The sequence below is a fragment of the Moschus berezovskii genome, chromosome 23 (genome assembly GCF_049115385.1).
Source record: "Moschus berezovskii isolate FMDL1 chromosome 23, NW_MosBer_1.0, whole genome shotgun sequence".
Classification (NCBI taxonomy): domain Eukaryota; kingdom Metazoa; phylum Chordata; class Mammalia; order Artiodactyla; family Moschidae; genus Moschus; species Moschus berezovskii.
Window position 1 is genome coordinate 12022422 of NC_142482.1, and position 21305 is coordinate 12043726.

At 35.7% G+C, this 21305-nt stretch overlaps 1 protein-coding gene across 3 annotated transcripts in view; it reads right to left on the reverse strand.

Annotated features, from left to right (window-relative positions):
- Window positions 1-21305, reverse strand: part of KHDRBS2 (KH RNA binding domain containing, signal transduction associated 2) — a 795143-nt gene that overhangs the window by 13202 nt on the left and 760636 nt on the right. For all 3 annotated transcript variants that reach the window (XM_055406844.2, XM_088831069.1, XM_088831070.1), the window contains one exon: window positions 14506-14564. In XM_055406844.2, coding sequence (XP_055262819.1) covers window positions 14506-14564 — 59 coding nt within the window. The remainder of the gene's footprint in view (window positions 1-14505; window positions 14565-21305) is intronic.

Sequence of the window (21305 nt, forward strand, 5' to 3'; positions counted from 1 at the left end):
AAAATTTAATAATATTTTTTACCTTTTCAAAGAACCAGATTTTCGTTTCATTGATCTTTGCTACTGTTTTCTTCAGATTTATTTCGTTTAATTCTACTTTGATTTTTATGATTTTTTCCTTTTTACTAGCTTTAGGGTTTTTTTTTTTTTTTCTTTCTTTCTTTAGTTGCTTTAGGGGTAAGGTTAGATTTTGTTTGGCTGTTTCCTGAGCTAAGATTGTATTGCTATTATAATAGCTTCCCTCTTAGAACTGCTGATTTTTGCATCCCATAAGTTTTGGATCATTGTGTTTTTTGTTTTCATGTGTCTCTAGGTGTTTTTTTAACTTCCTTTGACTTCTTCAGTGATCTATTGGTTGTTTAGTAGCATATTATTTAACCTCCACTTTTTTTGTGTTTTATGCAACTTTTTTCCCCTTGTAGTTTATTTGTGGTGGTTGGAAAAGCATTGTGGTGTTTGATAGGATTTCAATTTTCTTAAATTTACTGAGGCTCATTTTGTGGCCCAGAATGTGATCACTACTGGAGAATGTTCCATGTGCACAGGAGAAAAATATGTATTCTGCTGCTTTTGAATGGAATGCTATACAAATATCAATTAAGTTCATCTGTTGTAATGTTGTCATTTAACCCTATGTTTCCTTATTAATTTTCTATCTGGATGTCCTGTCCATTGATGTAAGTGTGGTGTCAATGTCTCCCATTGGGCAAACTCTGGGAGATAGTGAGGAGTGCTGCAGTCCCTGGGATCACAAAGAATCAACACATGTCTCCCACTATTACTGTGTTACTGTCAATTTCTCCTTATATGGCTTTTAGTATTTGCCTTATGAGTTTGAGTAAACTCCGGGAGTTGGAGGCCTGGCATGCTGTGATTCATGGGGTTGCAGAGAGTCGGACATGACTGAGCGGCTGAACTGAACTGAACTGATTGAAGTTCTATGTTGGGTGCATATATATTTGCAATTGATAGATCTTCTTTTAGCATCCCTTTATCATTATGTAATGCCCTTCTGTTTATCTTATAGTAGTCTTCATTTTAAAGTCTATTTTTATCTATTATTGGTATTGCTACTCCAACTCTCTTTAGATTTCTGTTTTCCTGGAATATCTCCCACCCCCTTACTTTCTGTCTGTATGTATCCCTAGGTCTGACGTGCATCTTGTGTATACAGCATATATACAGGTCTTGTTTTAGTATCCATTCAGCAAGTCTTTGTCTTTTGGTTGGAGATCTTAATCCATTTAATTTTAAAATAATTATCAATACAGATGTTCTATATGCATTTTCTTAATTGTTTTGGGTTTGTTTCTGTAGGTCATTTTTCTTTTTCTTCTTTTCTTATTCTCTTCTCTTGTGGTGTGATGACCATCTTTAGTGTTGTGTTTTGGTTGCTTTTTCTTTCTTTCTTTCTTTTTTTGTATCCACTGTAGTTTTGGGATTTGCTGTTCTCATGAGATTTGATATAGCAATCTATATATGCACAAAGTCATTTTAATTTGCTGTCCTCTTTCCTGCCTAGAGAATCTCCTTTAGCATTTACTGCAAAGCTGGTCTAGTGGTGCTGAATTCTCTTACCTTATGCTTATCTGTGAAGCTTTTGATTTCTCTGTCAATTCTAAATGAGAGCCTTGCTGGGTAGAATATTCTTGGTTATACGTTTTTCTCTTTATTGTATCGACCATATCTGTTACTCCCTTCTCATCTGCAGAATTCCTGCTGTGAACTTAGCTGATAATCTCATGTGAATTCCTTTGTATATTACTTGTTGCTTTTACCTTGTTGCTTTTAATACTTTTTATTTGAATTTTGTTTTTTGTCAATTTGATTACTTTTGTCTTTGCATGTTCCTTCTTGAGTTTATCCTGCCTGGTTTTATCTATGCTTCGTGGGTGTAGATGACAGTTTCCTTTTCCATGTTAGGGAAATTTTCAGCAATTCTCTCTTCAAATATTTTCTTGGGTCCTTTCTCTCTTCTCTTTCTTGGATCCCTATAATCTGAATGTTGATATATTTAACATTGTTCCAGAGGTTTCTTAGACTGCCTTCATTCCTTTTTTTCCTTTATTCTGTTTTGCAGCAGTGATTTCCACCATTCTGTATTCAAAATCACTTATTGCTCTTATTCTTCTGTTATTCTTCTTTCATTACTTCCATTGTATTTTTCAATTCAATTATTATATTGTTCATCTCTATTTGCTTTTTAGTTCTTCCATGTGTTTGTTAAACATTTATTGCATCTTCTCAATGCTTGCCTGCATTCTTTTCCCAAGATTCTGTATCATCTTCATTATTGTTATTATTATACAATTTTTGGAGGGTTACCTATCTCAACTTCATTTACTTGTTTTTCTGGGGTTTCATCGTGTTTCTTCATCGTGGACATATTCCTCTACCATTTCATTTTATCTACTTTCTGTGATTGTGGTATCAGTTCTAAAGGCTGAAGGATTGGTGGATAAGGCTATAAAAGAGGCTTGTGTAAGTTTTCTGACAGTTGTTGTGGTTCAGTCACTTAGTCGTATCCACCTCTCTGTGAACCCATGGGCAGAACCACGCCAAGCCTCCTCTCCTGCCTTCGCCATCCCCCAGAGCTTGCTCAAACTCATGTCCATTGATTCAGTGATGCCATCCAACCATCTCATCCTTGATCGTCCCCTTCTCCTCCTGCCTTCAATCTTTCCCAGAATCAGGGTCTTTTCCAATGAATCAGTTCTTTGCATCAGATGTCCAAAGTATTGGAGTTTCAGCATCAGTCCTTCCAATGAATATTGAGGATTGATTTCCTTTCTAATGAATTGGTTTGATCATCTTGGAGTCCAAGGGACTCTCAACAATCTTCTCCAACACCACAGTTCAAAAGCATCAATTCTTCAGTGCTCAGCTTTCTTTATGGTCCAACTCTTACATCCATGCATGACTTCTGGAAAAAACGTAGTCTTGACTGCCTTTTAATATGGTGCCTGGGTTTGTCATAGCTATTCTTCCAAGTAACAAGTATCTTTCAGATTCATGACTGCAGTCACCATCTACAGTGATTTTGGAGTCCAAGAAAATAAAGTCTGTCACTGTTTCCATTGTTTCCCCATCTATTTGCCATGAAGTGATGGGACCAAATGTCATGATCTTCATGTCATGAATGTTGAGTTCTAAGCCAGCTTTTCCACTTTCCTCTTTCATTTTCATCAAGAGGCTCTTCAGTTCCTCTTCACTTTCTGCCATAAGAGTTATGTCATCTGCATATCTGAGGTTATTGATATTTTCCACAGAAATCTTGATTCCAGTTTGTACTTCATCCATCCCGGCATTTTAAATGATGTGCTCTGTGTATATGTTAAATAAGCAGGGTGACAATATACAGCCTTGATTTACTCCTTCCCAATTTGTAAGCAGTCTGTTGTTCCATGTCCAGTTCTAACTGTTGCTTCTTGACCTGCATACAGGTTTCTCAGGAGGCAGGTAAGCCAGTCTTATATTCCCATATCTCTAAGAATTGCCCACAGTTTATTGTGATCTACGCAGTCCAAGAAGCTAGCATAGTCAGTAAAGCAGAATTAGATGTTTTCATAGAATTCTCTTGCTTTTTCTTTGATCCAAGAGATCTTGGGAACTTGATCTGAGTTCCGGTGTCTTTTCTAAATCCAGCTTGAACATCTGGAGGTTCTCGGTTCATGTACTGTTGAAGGCTTGCTTGGAGAATTTTAAGCATTAATTTGCCTATAGGTGGACTTTTCACTGAGTTAATTTTAGATAAAATTAACTGTTTAAACATACTTCTTCGCTATTATAAACAGTGCTGCAATGAACATTGGAGTACATGTGTCTCTTTCAATTCTGGTTTCCTCGGTGTGTATGCCCAGGAGTGTGATTACTGGATCATATGGCAGTTCTATTTCCAGTTTTTTGAGGAATCGCCACACTGTTCTCCATAGTGGCTGTACTAGTTTGCATTCCCACCAACAGTGTAAGAGGGTTCCTTTCTCTCCACATCCTCTCCAGCATATATTGCATGTATACTTTTGGATAGCAGCCATTCTGACTGGTGTGAAATGGTATCTCATTGTGGTTTTGATTTGCATCTCTCTGATTATGAGGGATGTTGAGCATTTTTTCATGTGTTTGTTAGCCATCTTTATGTCTTCTTTGGAGAAATGTCTGTTTAGTTCTTTGGCCCATTTTTTGATTGGGTCATTTATTTTTCTGGAATTGAGCTGCAGGAGCTGCTTGTATATTTTGGAGATTAATCCTTTATCCGTTGCTTCATTTGCTATTATTTTCTCCCATTCTGAAGGCTGTCTTTTCACCTTACTTATAGTTTCCTTTGCTGTGCAGAAGCTTTTAATCTTAATTAGGTCCCATTTGTTTATTTTTGCTTTTATTTCCAATATTCTGGGAGGTGGGTCATGGAGGATCCTGCTGTGATTTATGTCGGAGAGTGTTTTGCCTACGTTCTTCTCTAGGAGTTTTATAGTTTCTGATCTTACATTTAGCTCTCTAATCCATTTTGAATTTATTTTTGTGTATGGTGTTAGGAAGTGTTCTAGTTTCATTCTTTTACAGGTGGTTGACCAGTTTTCCCAGCACCACTTGTTAAAGAGACTGTCTTTTCTCCATTTTATATTCTTGCCTCCTTTGTCAAAGGACATGGAAGCAACCTAGATGTCCATCTGCAGACGAATGGATAAGAAAGCTTGGGTACATATACACAATGGAGTATTATTCAGCCATTAAAAAGAATACATTTGAATCAGTTCTAATGAGGTGGATGAAACTGGAGCCTATTATACAGAGTTAAGTAAGCCAGAAAGCAAAACACCAATACAGTATACTAATGCATATATATGGAATTTAGAAAGATGCAAATGATAACCTTGTATACGAGACAGCAAAAGAGACACAGATGTATAGAACAGTCTTTGGGACCCTATGGGAGAGGGTGAGGGTGGGATGATTTGGGAGAATGGCATTGAAACACGTATGTTGTCATATGTGAAACGAATCAGTAGTTCAGGGTCAATGCATGTTATAGGATGCTCGGGGCTGGCATGCGGGGATGACCCAGAGGGAGGATAAAGGGAGGAGGGAGGTGGGAAGGGGGTTCAGGAGGGGGAACTTATGTAAACCTGGGGCGAATTCATGTCAATGTATGGCAAAACCAACCAATATAATATTGTAAAATAATTTGTCCCCAATAAAAAATAAATTAATTACCAAAAAAATAAATAAAAAAAATTAAAAAAACACTTTTATAACTTCAAAAAAAAATAAAATAAACATACTTCTTCAAAAAGGGGCTAAATTTGCTCAAAAAGGGACTAAATTTGATTTTTTATTTTTAAAATGAATTTTTAAATGCCCAGTTCCGTAACACAATGTTCACTTATAAAATACTCAGTGTTCTAAAAGTAGCCTGTATATAACTTGTATTACCCTTAAGAATGAAGTTTTGACACAGTTTTGACTCTTCATATTAAGACTGTGGGTCACATCAGAATGCTCCTAAAAATTCACCTAAAACTTATTATCAACCTTAACATCCAGGAAGACCACCCAGCAAACTTTTAACCAAGGACCATTTCTCAACTTAAAATATTTCAATAGAGTTCTACTGAGATGGAACTGGACACTGGTATTTTTTTCAAACTTCACCAGCTGATTCTAAAATGTAAAATTAAGTTTAAGAATCTCTGATCTAAAATACTGAAAAACATGTTCCAGTGTTTCTAAAACTGTTGAATTCAGAAGTTCGGGATTCAAAACAAAATTGAAACCACTGTAAGCACATCTAACTTAAAATGAACAATGCAAGCAGTGAAGTAGTGATGCCATGCTCATTTTGGCTGTTTCTTCCTAGGCAATATAGTCGTCATTTGTTATTAAGAATAGTTGGATTAGATATTCATTTCATTGCAACCTCTGAAATAGTAAGGGACAGAAAACTAGCTTCTCCTTAAATTCTCTGATGGCTCCGATGGTAAAGGATCCACCTAAAATAAAGGATACCCGGGTTCGATCCCTGGGTCGGGAAGATCCTTTGGAGAAAGGAAGGGCTACTCACTCTGGTATACTTGTCTAGAGAATTCTGTGGACAGAGGATCCTGGTGGGCTACAGCCCATGGGGTTGCAAAGGTCAAACACAACTGAGCAACTAATACTTAAGTTAATTTTACAACTGGATTTTAAAAATACTTCAGAAGCACAATTTCTTTAGTTTTTCTTTAGTTGAAAATAAAGTTTAATAATCTATATTAAAAGTAAAATTGGATAAGTCACAGTGACATTTTTCTCAATATTTCTCAATAACAACATAAATGTTAATAGATCCTACAATACTTTGTACACATTACTTCAAAAATTACTGATACATTCATGCTTATATTAAGAAAACCCATCTTTATCTGTAGAATCAATTTCCTCAAATTTGTATTTTTATTTAATATTGCAAATGAACAGTGTTTGCTCTTGAATCACATGGCAGTATGTTTGCCAAATAGCTTCATTTTCCTTTGCTGTTATCAAAGCTTAATCAAAACAAGGCTTATTTTCACATGGGGATAATAATCATTTAGCTCCTTGACACAAAATGAAGGCGTTTGTGTTCTGCAATCAGCTCGAAGTGAGACACTCAAATGTCCTAGAATAGGGCACAAAAATTTTTGCTTTCATTCATTTCAAGACAGTGTGTTAGTATTACCCTCCATGTTTTCACACAGCTGTCATCTAAAATTCCACTATGAAATAGACCCATAATTAACTGTTCAGTTTGTATGTTATATACATTTTAACAAACAGCTCTCTCTTCTGAGAAGAGAATGTTACTGACATTCTTACCTAACAATCTCAGTTTGGAGGGTGTTGATTACATAAACTTTCCATAAGACAAGCTGATCCATGCTCTCTATTCAAAATGTGCCCTTACTGAATTATGAGCTATTCAGACTTATCCAAAGTAATTGTAATGGACTCTAATGAATTAGGAAATATTTTAAAATTGTAAAAACTGTTTTCTGATTTCTGTAATTCAAATATTCATTTGCCAAAAATAAGTTCAAGTTATGAATTTACCATTTAAATATTAATTTGACAATAATGTAGCATCAGTGAAATGTTTAATAATCATTAATTCATTGATGTTATTAAATACAAATAGATTATTACATATTATATTTTATATATTAAGTAGAATTGTATGTTTCATATTAATATTTATTCAAAATATTAAATATTTACATCATTGTAAGAAAGTAGCTTAATATTCAGTATTAAATTGTAGAAAAATATCTTGAATAATTTAATTGAAGTGAAGCCTAAAAAGATACATGATATTCACAGAAGTCAGCATATTTTTCACTTCAACATGAAATATGAGCCCAAAAGAGACAAATACAATTTCAATCTGGTGATATATGAAATACGATATGTAACGATTCAGAGTGAAGTGTCATACTCAGTGACTAGATTTCTGCTTCCACTGGTTTATTTTGAAATATTTTGGAAGGAATCATAAATAAGAGATTACATCTCTTTTAATGGAATGGTCTTTTAAGGAAGGATCCAATCATCCTGGATAGCATTCCCTGTTCCCCTCTTGCAGATCAATCCTGAGATGAAAAGGAGGGTCTGGGGCAGCTGGTTGTGAGTCTCCTCACACCATTGTTCAAGTCTAGGTGTTGCCAGGAAACTGAGAATTGGAGCTCTTTATTTTATAAAATTACAGATCTGTATCCATGATACAACCAAAATATAGAGAGGGATTAGTAATTCAAAATATAAATGAATAAACAGAGATGCAAGATTTACACTTTGAAGTTCAGTTCAGTTCAGTTCAGTTCAGTCGTTCAGTCGTGTCCGACTGTCTGCCACCCCATGAATCACAGCACGCCAGGCCTCCCTGTCCATCACCAACTCCCGGAGTTCACTCAAACTCATGTCCACAGAGTCGGTGATGCCATCCAGCCATCTCATTCTCGGTCGTCCCCTTCTCCTCCCGCCCCCAACCTTCCCCAGCATCAGAGGCTTTTCCAGTGAGTCCACTCGTCGCATGAGGTGGCCAAAGTATTGCAGTTTCAGCTTTAGCATCAGTCCTTCCAATGAACACCCAGGATCGATCTCCCTTAGAAGGGAGTGGTTGGATCTCCTTGCGGTCCAAGGGACTGTCAAGAGTCTTCTCCAACACCACAGTTTAAAAGCATCAATTCTTGGGCGATCAGCTTTCTTCACAGTCCAACTCTCACATCCATACATGAACACTGGAAAAACCATAGCCTTGACTAGACGGACCTTTGTTGGCAAAGTAATGTCTCTGCTTTTTAATATATTATCAAGGTTGGTCAGTAGATGTTATTAATTTAAAAGCCTGCACACAGTTCATTACTTATAAGCTATAAATGGATACTAGTTACCATGTGAGGTACAGAAAATTAATGAAATACATCAATCTATAATTTATATGAGTGGGTCCTCAAATCACTTGTCCACATGCATATTTAAATGTTATCATCTGTCCATTTGGACATAGCAGGAGGAGCAACCTATGCAACAAGAAGCAGAACTAAAAGTTCACTTTTAATAATCACCTAATACTAAAATCGGTGAGTATAATGCATATTAATTTAATTAGCCTCTAAATTTATGATGCTGAACTCTTACTATTTCTTGTGATTTGACTATCCTTTTTCAATTGTCTGTACAGGGTATGGGAACATGAACACTTCCAAAATTTAAATCTCATGACTATATATATTGACACACAGTTTCTTTAAATAGAACAGTTCTATGAAGACCTATCGGAGAAGGCAATGGCAAGCCACTCCAGTACTCTTGCCTAGAAAATCACATGGACAGAGGAGCCTAGTGGGCTGCAGTCCATGGGGTCGCTACTAGTTGGACATGACTGAGCGACTTCACTTTCACATTTCACTTTCACACATTGGAGAAGGAAATGGCAACCCACTCCAGTGTTCTTACCTGGAGAATCCCAGGGATGGCAGAGCCTGGTTGGCTGCCGTCTATGGGGTCGCACAGAGTTGGACACGACTGAAGCGACTTAGCAGCAGCAGCAGCAGCATGAAGACCTATAAGACCTAGAACTAACACCCCCAAAAGATGTCTTTTTCATTACAGGGGACAGGAATGCAAAAGTAGGAAGTCAAGAAACACCAGGAGTAACAGGCAAATTTGACCTTGGAGTACAGGATAAAGCAGGGCAAAGGCTAATAGAGTTCTGCCAAGAGAAAGCACTGGTTATAGCAAACACCCTCTTCCAACAACGCAAGAGAAGACTCTACACATGGACATCACCAGATGGTCAACACCAAAATCAGATTGATTATATTCTTTGCAGCCAAAGATGGAGAAGCTCTATACAGTCAGCAAAAACAAGACCAGAAGCTGACTGTGGCTCAGTTCATCAACTCCTTATTGCCAAATTCAGACTGAAATTGAAGAAAGTGGATGAAACCACTAGACCATTCAGTTACGACCTAAATCGAAACTCTTATGACTATACAGTGGAAGTGAGAAATAGATTTAAGGGACTACATCTGATAGACAGAGTGCCTGATGAACTATGGATGGAGGTTCTTGACATTGTACAGGAGACAAGAATCAAGACCAACCCCAAGAAAAAGAAATGCAAAAAAGCAAAATGGCTGTCTGAGGAGGCCTTACAAATAGCTGTGAAAAGAAGAGAAGCGACAAGCAAAGGAGAGAAGGAAAGATATACCCATTTGAATGCAGAGTTCAAAAGAATAGCAAGGAGAGATAAGAAAGCCTTCCTCAGCGATCAGTGCAAATAAATAGAGGAAAACAAGAGAATGGGGAAGACTAGAGATCTCTTCAAGAAAATTAGAGATATCAAGGGAACATTTCATTCAAAGATGGGCTCGATAAAGGACAGAAATGGTAGGGACCTAACAGAAGAAGAAGATATTAAGAAGAGGTGGCAAAAATACACAGAAGAACTGAACAAAAAAGATCTTCATGACCCAGATAATCATGATGGTAAGATCACTGTTTAAAGCCAGACATCCTGGAATGTAAAGCCAAGTGGGCCTTAGGAAGCATCACTAAAAACAAAGCTAGTGGAGGTGATGGAATGCCAGTTGAGCTATTTCAAATCCTGAAATATGATGCTGTGAAAGTGCAGAACTCAATATGCCAGCAAATTTGGAAAATTCAGCAGTGGCCACAGGACTGGAAAAGTTCAGTTTTCATTCAAATCCCAAAGAAAGGCAGTGCCAAAGAATGCTCAAACTACCACACAATTGCACTCATCTCACACGTTAGTAAAGTAATGCTTAAAATTCTCCAAGCCAGGCTTCAGCAATACGTGAACCATGAACTTCCAGATGTTCAAGCTGGTTTTAGAAAAGGTAGAGGAACAAGAATTCAAATTGCCAACATCTGATGGATCATGGAGAAAGGAAGAGAGTTCCAGAAAAACATCTATTTCTGCTTCATTGACTATGCCAAAGCCTTTGACTGTGTTGATCACAATAAACTGTGGAAAATTCTGAAAGAGTTGGGAATACCAGACCACCTGACCTGCCTCTTGAGAAACCTATATGCAGGTCAGGAAACAACAGTTAGAATGGCTCATGAAACAGCAGACTGGTTCCAAATAGGGAAAGGAGTACGTCAAGGCTGTATATTGTCACCCTGCTTATTTAACTTATATGCAGAGTACATCATGAGAAATGCTGGGCTGGAATAAGCAAAAACTGGACTCAATATTGCTGAGCGGAATATCAATAACCTCATATGTACAGATGACACCACCCTTAAGGCAGAAAGTGAAGAAGAACTAAAAAGCCTCTTGATGAAAGTGAAAGGGGAGTAAAAAAGTTTGCTTAAAGCTAAATGTTCAGAAAAGTAAGATCATGGCATCTGGTCCCATGACTTCATGACAAATAGATGGGAAACAGTGTAAACAGTGGCTGACTTTATTTTTTCTGGCTCCAAAATCACTAGATGGTCATTGCAGCCATGAAATTGAAAGACGCTTACTCCTTGAAAGAAAAGTTATGACCAACCTAGACAGCATATTAAAAAGCAGAGACATTACTTTGTCAACAAAGGTCCGTCTAGTCAGTTCAGTTCAGTTCAGTTGCTCAGTTGTGTCCAACTCAGGCTATGGTTTTTCCAGTGTTCATGTATGGATGTGAGTTGGATTATAAAGAAAGCTCAGCACTGAAGAATTGATGCTTTTGAGCTGTAATGTTGGGGAAGACTCTTGAGAATCCCTTGGACTGCAAGGAGATACAACCAGTCCATCCTAAAGGAGATCTGTCCTAGGTGTTCATTGGAAGGACTGATGTTGTAGCTGAAACTCCAATACTTTGGCTACCTGATGCGAAGAGCTGACTCATTTGAAAACACCTTGATGCTGGGAAAGATTGAGGGCAGGAGAAGAAGGGGACAACAGAGGATGAGATGGCTGGATGCCATCACCGACTCAATGGACATGAGTGTGAGTGAACTCTGGGAGTTGGTGGTGGACAGGGAGGCCTGGTGTTCTGTGATTCATGCGGTCGCAAAGAGTCAGACACGACTGAGCAACTGAACTGAACTGACTGGAATTTCACATGTGCAATGTGTAAAACATTGGCACTTTTTTTTTTAGAGTTCCAAACTGCATTCTGTGGCCCAGTGAGGCAGAGATGGGTCACCATGAGCGGATTATGGGATGGTGGAGGGGGCACTGAGCTGCTGGTTACTGATTTGTGAGCAGCCTCCTTCCTATACTCCACTGTTTTCTGTAAACTAAACCATGAAAAAGTGCATTGCAGTGCATTGGCTATTGTCTCTGGAATGTTTTTTCCAGACTCCAACAAAAGAAACAAATTCTGTCACAATAATTACTCTTTTGACATGAAAATCAAGAAGCACTTCCTAAGTCAGAATGCATAAATGGTTGATATATCAATAGTTAGAAACAGTGAGTCAAATTATCTTGAATGTGAAGTGTATTCTTGAACTAACACTTGCTCAACAATGTCAGAAAATGGCAACGGATCTTGGTGGCCAAAGAAAGTCAAGATCCTAAACAGAAGTCTACTTTTGACCATAAATGTGTATAATCTTTCGACATTAAGAATACGGCCAATTTGGCTGAAATATTATGTAATAAAATTTATTACATAAAATTCCTGCCTAATATCTTTCTTAGTGTGTCCAGATAAGCCAAACCAGTTTCTACATTTTCCTCATCATTTAAGAAGTATTTTTTTTTAATTTTTTTAAATTTAATTATCAGTTGCTTTCTGTATTCAGAGAATTGCTTCTTGGTAAATTCTAATTTATTCAGAATGTAATCTAGTGTTTATGAGCAGGGTGACTTATAAAGTGATAGAATGTATCTCTAGACTTGGCTGCAGCAAAAGAGCTAAACAACCATGAAAGAACAGAATAGGTTTCAGAGGTGAGCCCAGCCCTCCTGACCATGGCTCCTGCAGCTCCATCAGAAGGTTTGAGATGTCATCATTTATATTCACACATTTTCCCTGTTGCCTTATTTACATGGTGTTAGCTTGTTAAATGTAAATAATTGAGAAATAGATGGCCTGCATGGGAAAAGAATCTTAAAATAAAAAAGAGTGGAGATATATATATGTGTAACTGATCCACTTTGCTCTACACTTGAAATTAATACAACATTGTAGATCAACTATACTGCAAAAAAAAAATAAAAATGAGAAACAATAAAGACACATGAGAATAAAATGCAATGTTGACAGAAATAAAATATTGATAGTAAAGGTAATACAATCTAAATAAACTCCCGTCCCATTACCAACTATGCAGTCACATATCATCAAATTCACCCTTGCCATTTTCTTCAGACATATAATTTTGTAAAGCAAATCTCACAGGTGATGATTCTTCCTCAAATTTATGTGCCACATGTGAAAAGCAATTACTGTATTTTACAAATAAAAATTCCATTTAAAAAAGTGATTCATAAATAATAATGTATCTTCTAATTAGAATGTAAGCTTTAAGAGATTGTTCACTGAAGTATCTCCAGGATTGAGATCAATGACTTGCATGTGTTAGCCATTAAATAAGTATTTTTTGCATGAGTACTGGTTTCTGGTCTTCTACTTCATCATATGATTTATAGTCTGGCACAGTTTTTAAATGTAGGAATACATTTCTCAAAAGTAGACATTAAGAACCAGGGAGGGACAATATCTATTGTGTACACCATCATATTCGTAAAGGCTGACAATACCTTTGTGCTCAAAGGACAAACTCAACTTTTGGATAGCAATCATTATGATGGTGGCTCCTGTTTCTGAATAGACTTCATGATAGTCACCAGAAAAGTGAGTTGATTTGATGCCTCTGTTCTGAGGAGGGTGCATTTTCTCCCAATGCCTGAACATTTCCTTCCCTGGCCCAAGGGAGTACTATACCTTCATTACACGGAGCCCCAAACATAGGCCACCTTCATCATCTTGTTTACTGCTTCTCATAAAAAGGAACAGATTGGCCTTCATATTATTTTACTAAAACTCTAGGACTGGGAACATGTAAATAAATGTTATTTTTCAAGGCAGCCAACTGGTGATACTGCACATATATTTTCAGGAACTAGAAACTATACTTCTAAAGTAATGTACTGTCTTGATATATCATAGACACTCAATAATATTACTGAGTTGAAGTACAATTAACTTTATTTTTTTATTTTATTTTTTCAAGATGTGATCCTTTTTTTAAAATTTTTTTTTTTATTTTACAATATTATATTGGTTGGTTTTGCCATACATTGACATGAATTCGCCCCAGGTGTACATGAGTTCCCCCTCCTGAACCCCCCTCTCACATCCCTCCTCCCTTTATCCTCCCTCTGGGTCATCCCCGCACACCAGCCCCGAGTATCCTGTAACATGCATTGACCCTGAACTGCTGATTCGTTTCACATATAGCAACATACATGTTTCAATGTCATTCTCTCAAATCATCCCACCCTCACCCTCTCCCACAAAGTCCCAAAGTCCCAAAGACTTTAAATGGGTTGTTTTGAAATTAATTTATAGACTGATATGCTTACTATTAATTCTTATGAATCAATCATTATTTGGCACTTTCAGGAACTACATGCAATAAAAATAACTTGAAAGTTACAATTTCTGTCCTTAAAAGTTTATAAATCTTTTAACTGTGTATTATTCTAATGATCTTTATGGTAACAGAAAGACACAACATTGCTGTCATATCAATGAGTCAGACAATCGAAATAGTGAAACATTTAAGAAAGACACTATCCAGAATATTTATTGTTGCTGTTGAAAATTATCTATAATTGTGGTTAATTGTTTTCCAAAATTAATCTGTCCAATTTTCTGGTTCTCTAGGTGAGACCTCATCCTGAAATTACATAAATCAGTGTGACCTGGACTTCTAAAAAAACTGGGGTTAGAAAGATAGAAGTAATTTCTGAGTTGTCAGTGACTGATGAAAGTTTTGATTTCAGTTTTAGTAAAGAAAAGGTCTTACCATAGCTGTCATAGGCATCCTCGCTTACTTCATGACCATAGTCATAGTATTCAGGAACACTGCAATAGATTTAGACAGTAATCAATGTTACTGTATTTGGGAGGAATCAACCCCAAAACTTAAATGGAATTAGAAATCAAAATGTGTACTGAGGTAATATCCCAAGAATCTCTGGACATAAAATATATTTGAACATAAATAATATTCACTGAATAATAGAATTCTAAAAGAATATTCAGTAAGAATACAGGTTATTGACAAAAAGTGCTATAATTTTCTCATCCCGCATTAGTACTTTTAGAAAAATCTCTATCCTCCACTTATATAAATCAAATTTCCTCTGAAACACAATTATAAGACTTCAAGAGAAGAATTATGAAAGGTCTATTTCCAAGAAAAAGTGCTACATAAGATGACAATCTGGCCAACTATGTGTAACCTTTAATGCAAGAAAGGTTAAGAAATTAGCTTAAGAAATATACATAAATTTCATCTTCACTTTCATACACTGAAATTATACTCCCCCCACCTTTTCACAGCACAGATCCATTGGTTTCTCACATATATAAGCTATTTCCTCTCACTTAATATTTTGCTAGATGCTTAGTCTAATATAACCAAGTTATAATTTTTAAAAATACTATACAAAAAGTGGAAATTATTTAAACTTAGCTTAATATTTGGATAATTAATGTGTATTTTACTTAAGAATCCACAATATTTGTGGTACACTATATTTTTTCACTCCAGCTCCTTCATCCAAAGATCTCTGCCTGAAAAAATGTATGCTTATGTACATAAAGTTTATATATATATTTAAGTTTATATGTATATTTAAGTTTATATGTATATTCACATATATAATTTTATGTACAAATTTATAAATTATATCACAATTATGAATTCCTTTTAAGTATATAAAAGGGTGACAAGAAAAGGCCTTAATATCAAATACCAAATTGTATAAGGGTTGAGGGTGTGTGATAAATTGTCAAAGGGTTAGGTTGGAAGGAAGAAAGGAAGACCTAAAATTATTTGGTTGTCTTTATCCCTCAAGACAATCCATTGGCCTAATTTTATAAAATACTTGAGACTTCATTGATAGTAAGGAATGAGAAGGGAAGAAGAAAAGTCTGTATATCAGAGGTGAAAAGAAAGATAGATGGAAGTTCTGCCACTTTTATATTTCTGGGAAGCAATTGATAAGGAATAATTCATTTTAGTATAATGTAGCTGGAAAACAAAAAGATAACTTCATCTTCATTGCCAGGAAAATTATATACAAACTCTCTAAGAAAAAAACTTACTCTGCGTCCTTCTAAGACTTGAGATTGTAGAAATCTAAGGCTGTTGGCTGGATGTTTATCTTTTTAGAAATGATGCAAACCAATTCAGAACACCCATATATGTGTAGCAACGTCCTGAGAGTTGTTGCATTGATTTCCAGGATTATCAAGAAGTGGCAGTCATGACTGTCTAGTGGTGTTATTTTATTTTTGAATGTGTTTCAGTTTAATTTTAATTGACCAAAGTAAGAATGGAAAAGGAACATGAGTAAGAGAGACCATGACAAGAAGGTGAGTTACTGTCTAACATAAATGACACATTTACACAAAGAGGGAATTTTAACTTTCAGAACTCAGACATTTGTCCATGGGATTCTCTTGGCAAGAATAGTGGAGAGGGTTACCACGCCCTATTTCAGGGGATCTTCCCAACCAAGGGATCAAACCCATGTCTCTTATGTCTTCTGCATTGGCAGATGGGTTCTTTACCACTAGCACCAACTTGGAAGTTGAAAATAATGGATAATGCAAAATAATGGGAGAATAATTGATAACAATCATAATGGACTCTTACAGAGTTCACGCTTTTGCTTATCCAAATATTACTTCTCATTGCTTCCATAAGAAAATATTTTACATGAGCAAATGGCCACATAGTGAATGAAATACACTCTCAACTAATCTAGAAGCAAGATGTACCCTTGTGACTGTGTCAGGAAACATGAGATATGCACAGAAGAAAGGGTGTCAATTTTGAGGTCATTTCCAAACGAAGAGCAAGCTCCTCATCTTGGAATTGTGCACAGTCACCTCCTCAGATGGTAGAATGCACTAAAAAAAGATGATCTAGCATTTACCATGGAAATAAAGTTAATACCTAGGAAGTCTTGCATTGCAGCATACAAGAAACTTGTCTCTAAATGATCACATAGTAGACTTACTTTAAATCACTGCTTACCTCAGGGATTGTTATGAGAAAAAAAATCTCAAATATGGACTATTAGTTCACTGGAAGAGCAGAAAGTGTAAGAAAAAAAGTACTATTTGATAGAAAGCTGATGGCCCGTGTTATACTATCACCAGTAAAATCTGAATGGCAGGCTATAAGCATATGTATTTCAGCATTATAAGGAAAAAAATAGAGAAAGCCCAACAACTGGTAATCTTTGCTGCTTTCAAAAAATGTTTAAAGAAGTTATGAGCTCAAATAAGAATGTGTCATTTTTCCAGAAAAATCAAAAGTGAATAGAGATTTGTTAAGAGAAGTTATCTCTGCCTGTTTTATGTTAGGTCTATTAAAAATAATTTAAAAATGAGGTAGGGTTCAGAAATTTAGAAATTAACAGGATTAGAAAAGTCAACTGTTTGTGTATTTCAATAGCAAGAGATAATGAGTGTTGTTCCAAGATTCCTCATATCTTCCTATTAGACTTTGCTATCATATACAGTCGCAGGAACAACCCTTAAGTCTCTAAACGTACACCGGTAGAAAGCATTTGGCAAGCATTGTGAAGCACAATAATGGCATGCTCTGCTTTACATTAAGGAAGGAACTTCCAATAAATCTGGTGTAACTTCCAGAAAAGAGAACCAAGATTGCCAGAGGCACTCACCAAAAAATTTATTTCAATGCTGGTTCTTAGATGCCTTTTAATCTGTTTAGGAGGATTGTGTAATGGTTATTGCTTATGAGCATTTCCTAAAGGAACTTTCTACTGTAGTTATTATTCTGATCCTTTTATACTACTTTATATTGCATATTTTGTATAGGGAAGAAGGTCAAGAACAAGAAAGATATTTTATCATTTTATAGGTTTTGAGGCTTCAAAGAACCATATCAGACCTAATCTTCCCAGAGTCTAGATTTTGAGCTGGTTGCAGTAATTGGAATTGAACATGGATTTTCTCCTTTAGGCAGAAGGTAACCATTCTTATGTTTGTTTTAGTGAGAATATGAGTATTCATTTATATTTGGATGATGAGAGGGCTGGGCAAAGAAGACTTCAACCTGTTTGAAAATCCATTTGGCTCTTCCTTCAATAAGAAATACTGACAATCTCAAGACTATATTTTCTACTTTTCCTTTCATTTGAATGTGACCATGAATGAAGTCATGTGTACAAATTCTTCATGATTTTCATAAAATTAAATTTATTGTCCTCTACTTCTTTTTAACCTTCATGTAACTGGCTGCAAACCTCAACTATTGGAGCCACTTTGGAAGACATGTTAACAGTGGTGGATGGAATCTTAGTATTTTCCAAAATTTATTTGTTGAAATCTCAATCCCTATTGTGGTGGTATTAGGAGGTGAGATATTGGGTATTAAATTAGATTATGAGGGTGGAGCCCTATTAATGGGATTAGTGCCTTTAAAAAGGTGAAGCCCCAGAGAACTCTCTTGCTGTCTTTCCTCCATGTGAAGATAAAAAGATACAGCAGTCTGCAACCCAGAAGAAGGTTTCATGAGAACCCAACCATGCTGATATTCTGATCTGGGACTTACCGCCTCCAGAACTGCAAAAAAATAAATTTCTGTTGTTTATAAGACCCCCAATCTATGGTATCATGTACAGCAGCCTGATCTAAGACAGGTGGCATTCCACTTGCCTAGAACCCTGAATGGTGTCATGAAGCAAAGCCCACCTACTTGCCATGCTTTAGTATGTGTGAGGGAGATAAATATTTCTCTTGAATGGGCAACTGAATTTTGGATCTTCTTATAATAGAAGCTTAGCCCGTATCCCAAATAATAGAGTTGGCAATTAAAGAAACTCCTTGAAGATGAACAGGTAGTCAGAAAATATTTGTTGATGAATAAATAATTAAATAAAATAATTCAAAATAATAAAGTATTTGGAAAAAATATCTTTAGGAAACTTTGCATATGCTTTAGAAGTGGTGTCTACTTATATCAGTAACAATGGAAACAGTAAAGAAGAAAAAGAACAAAAGAATCCATAGTTACAATAGCCAGGACATGGAAGCAGCCTAAATGTCCATAAACAGATGAATGGATAAAAAAGATGTGGTACATATACACAATGAAATAATACTCAGTCACAATAAAAAATAAAATAATGCCATTTGCAGCAACACAGATGCCACTAGAGATTATCGCATTAAGTAAGTCAGAAAGAGAAGGACAAATACTGTATGTTTTCATTTATACGTTGACTCTAAAAAAAAAAGGCAAACGTAACAAAAAAGGAATGGACTCACAGACACAAAGGACAAACTAGTGATTACCAGAAGGCAGAAGAGTAGAGGCTTGTGCAAAATCAGTTAAGGGGATTAAGAAGTGCAAACAGGTGTAAAGTAAGTATAAAACATGTCAGTTACAAGGATGTAATGTTCAGCACAGGGAATACAGTCAATATTTTATATCAACTTTAAATGGAGTATCATCTATAAAGACATTGAATGACTATGCTATACGTAAACTGAAACTAATATAACTTTTAAGACAAATATAATTCAATAATTAAAAGAAAAATAATCATTTATTTTCCTGAATGAAATTTAGATTAAAAGTTTAAAAATATTATAACTGATGCATTTGTAATTTCTACAATGTTATGTTATTTTTCAATCCATTTTAAATACATATATGATTTGGTTAGATACCGTAAGCTATGTTATTGGCTCTATTCCTTCCATTTCATTATTTCAGAAAGTTATGTTGCATTATATTTGTTTTAATTTATCATGTTGTCTAAATATGTTACATACAAGTTAAAAGTGGACAAATGAATCCAAGCACAATATGATTATTCACTTTGAATGAACATTATTATTCCACCTTATATTTTAGAAAATGTAGCAGTCAAAGTTTGTAAACACACTGTTACAACTAGAGAAGTGTTAATTAAAATTAGGATAATTATTGGTGATTTGAAACTTTATTACTCCAGTGGTTAAAGCAGATATAATTTTCCTAGTAGCTGGTATATATGTGAAATCATGATAGAACACATTACCTGCATTAATGCATTAATCTGTGTCTAGTTATTCATAAAAAAAAAAAAAAAAACTTCTATACAACATTTTGGCTTTTTGACATCAAGACTTAGACAGTAATACATATTTAGAAAAAGTACATAAAATTTCTGACAGGAAAAATATCAGATTAGTTAACTAATGGTTGATTGTAAAACTTAAAAAATCAGAGGCGGAAAATTTCAGGTTTCTTTTTTTTCTTTTTGGTGGGTAGAGAAGCATTTTACCTTAATTTAGCAGTTTACTAGGACAACTAATTAAATGGAAATTAACACAATATAAAAAAATAAGATAAAATTTCATTTCTGGGCAAAGCTTCACTATCATCAAGCTAAGTTTTGAAGTAAGTTATTAGTGAGCCCACCTGTGCCATGATGAAACTGCCCCTTCCATAATGCTTCTTGCCCAGCACTCGGTGCTCATGTTCCTGTGGCAGAGCAACTGCACTGATGTTGGGATAAGCCTGTTCACAAGTCAGTGAGACTAACCAAGGTTATAAACAAGTTTTTAAACATTCAATTATTGTGAATAGAGACATTGGCAATAACAAAAATGAGATCTCTGTTCTATAGCTTTGTGTTCATGTAATCAAACCAACTAGACCTGTAAAGTTGGGAGGAATAGAGGATGCAATTTGTTAAAGAGCAACACTTACTTAACTTTTTAAACTATGTACGTTGGTAGGATATTAAAAAATATCAGAGATGACTGAACGCTCTACAGATACACCAGAGATTGTTGTGGCCTCATAAAATGAAAGCTTTCACATTCATAGTTTTCAGTTCATTTGGTTCATGCCTTGTTTGTATTCCAATATTTTGCTAATTCTTGACTAAGATGTAGATTTTTGGGTATAAATGTAGAAAACATAGATGACTATGAGTTTCAACTAAAGCTTTACTATTTTCTGAATTGAAGAGAATGCAGGTCAGGAAGCAACAGTCAGAACTGTACATGGAACAACTGACTGGTTCCAAATAGGAAAAGGTGTACGTCAAGGTTGTATATTGTCACCTTGCTTATTTAACTTATATGCAGAGTACATCATGAGGAACGCTGGGCTGGAAGAAGCACAAGCTGGAATCAAGATTGCCGGGAGAACTATCAATAACCTCAGATATGCAGATGACACTACCCTTATGGCAGAAAGTGAAGAGGAACTCAAAAGCCTCTTGATGAAAGTGAAAGAGGAGAGTGAAAAGGTTGGCTTGAAGCTTAACATTCAGAAAACAAAGATCATGGCATCTGGTCCCATCACTTCATGGGAAATAGATGGAAAAACAGTGGAAACAGTGTCAGACTTTATTTTTTGGGCTCCAAAATCACTGCAGATGCTGATTGCAGCCATGAAATTAAAAGACGCTTGCTCCTTGGAAGGGACGTTATGATAAACCTTGATAGTATATTAAAAAGCAGAGACATTACTTTGCCAACCAAGGTCCGTCTAGTCAAGGCTATGGTTTTTCCTGTGGTCATGTATGGATGTGAGAGTTGGACTGTGAAGAAAGCTGATCA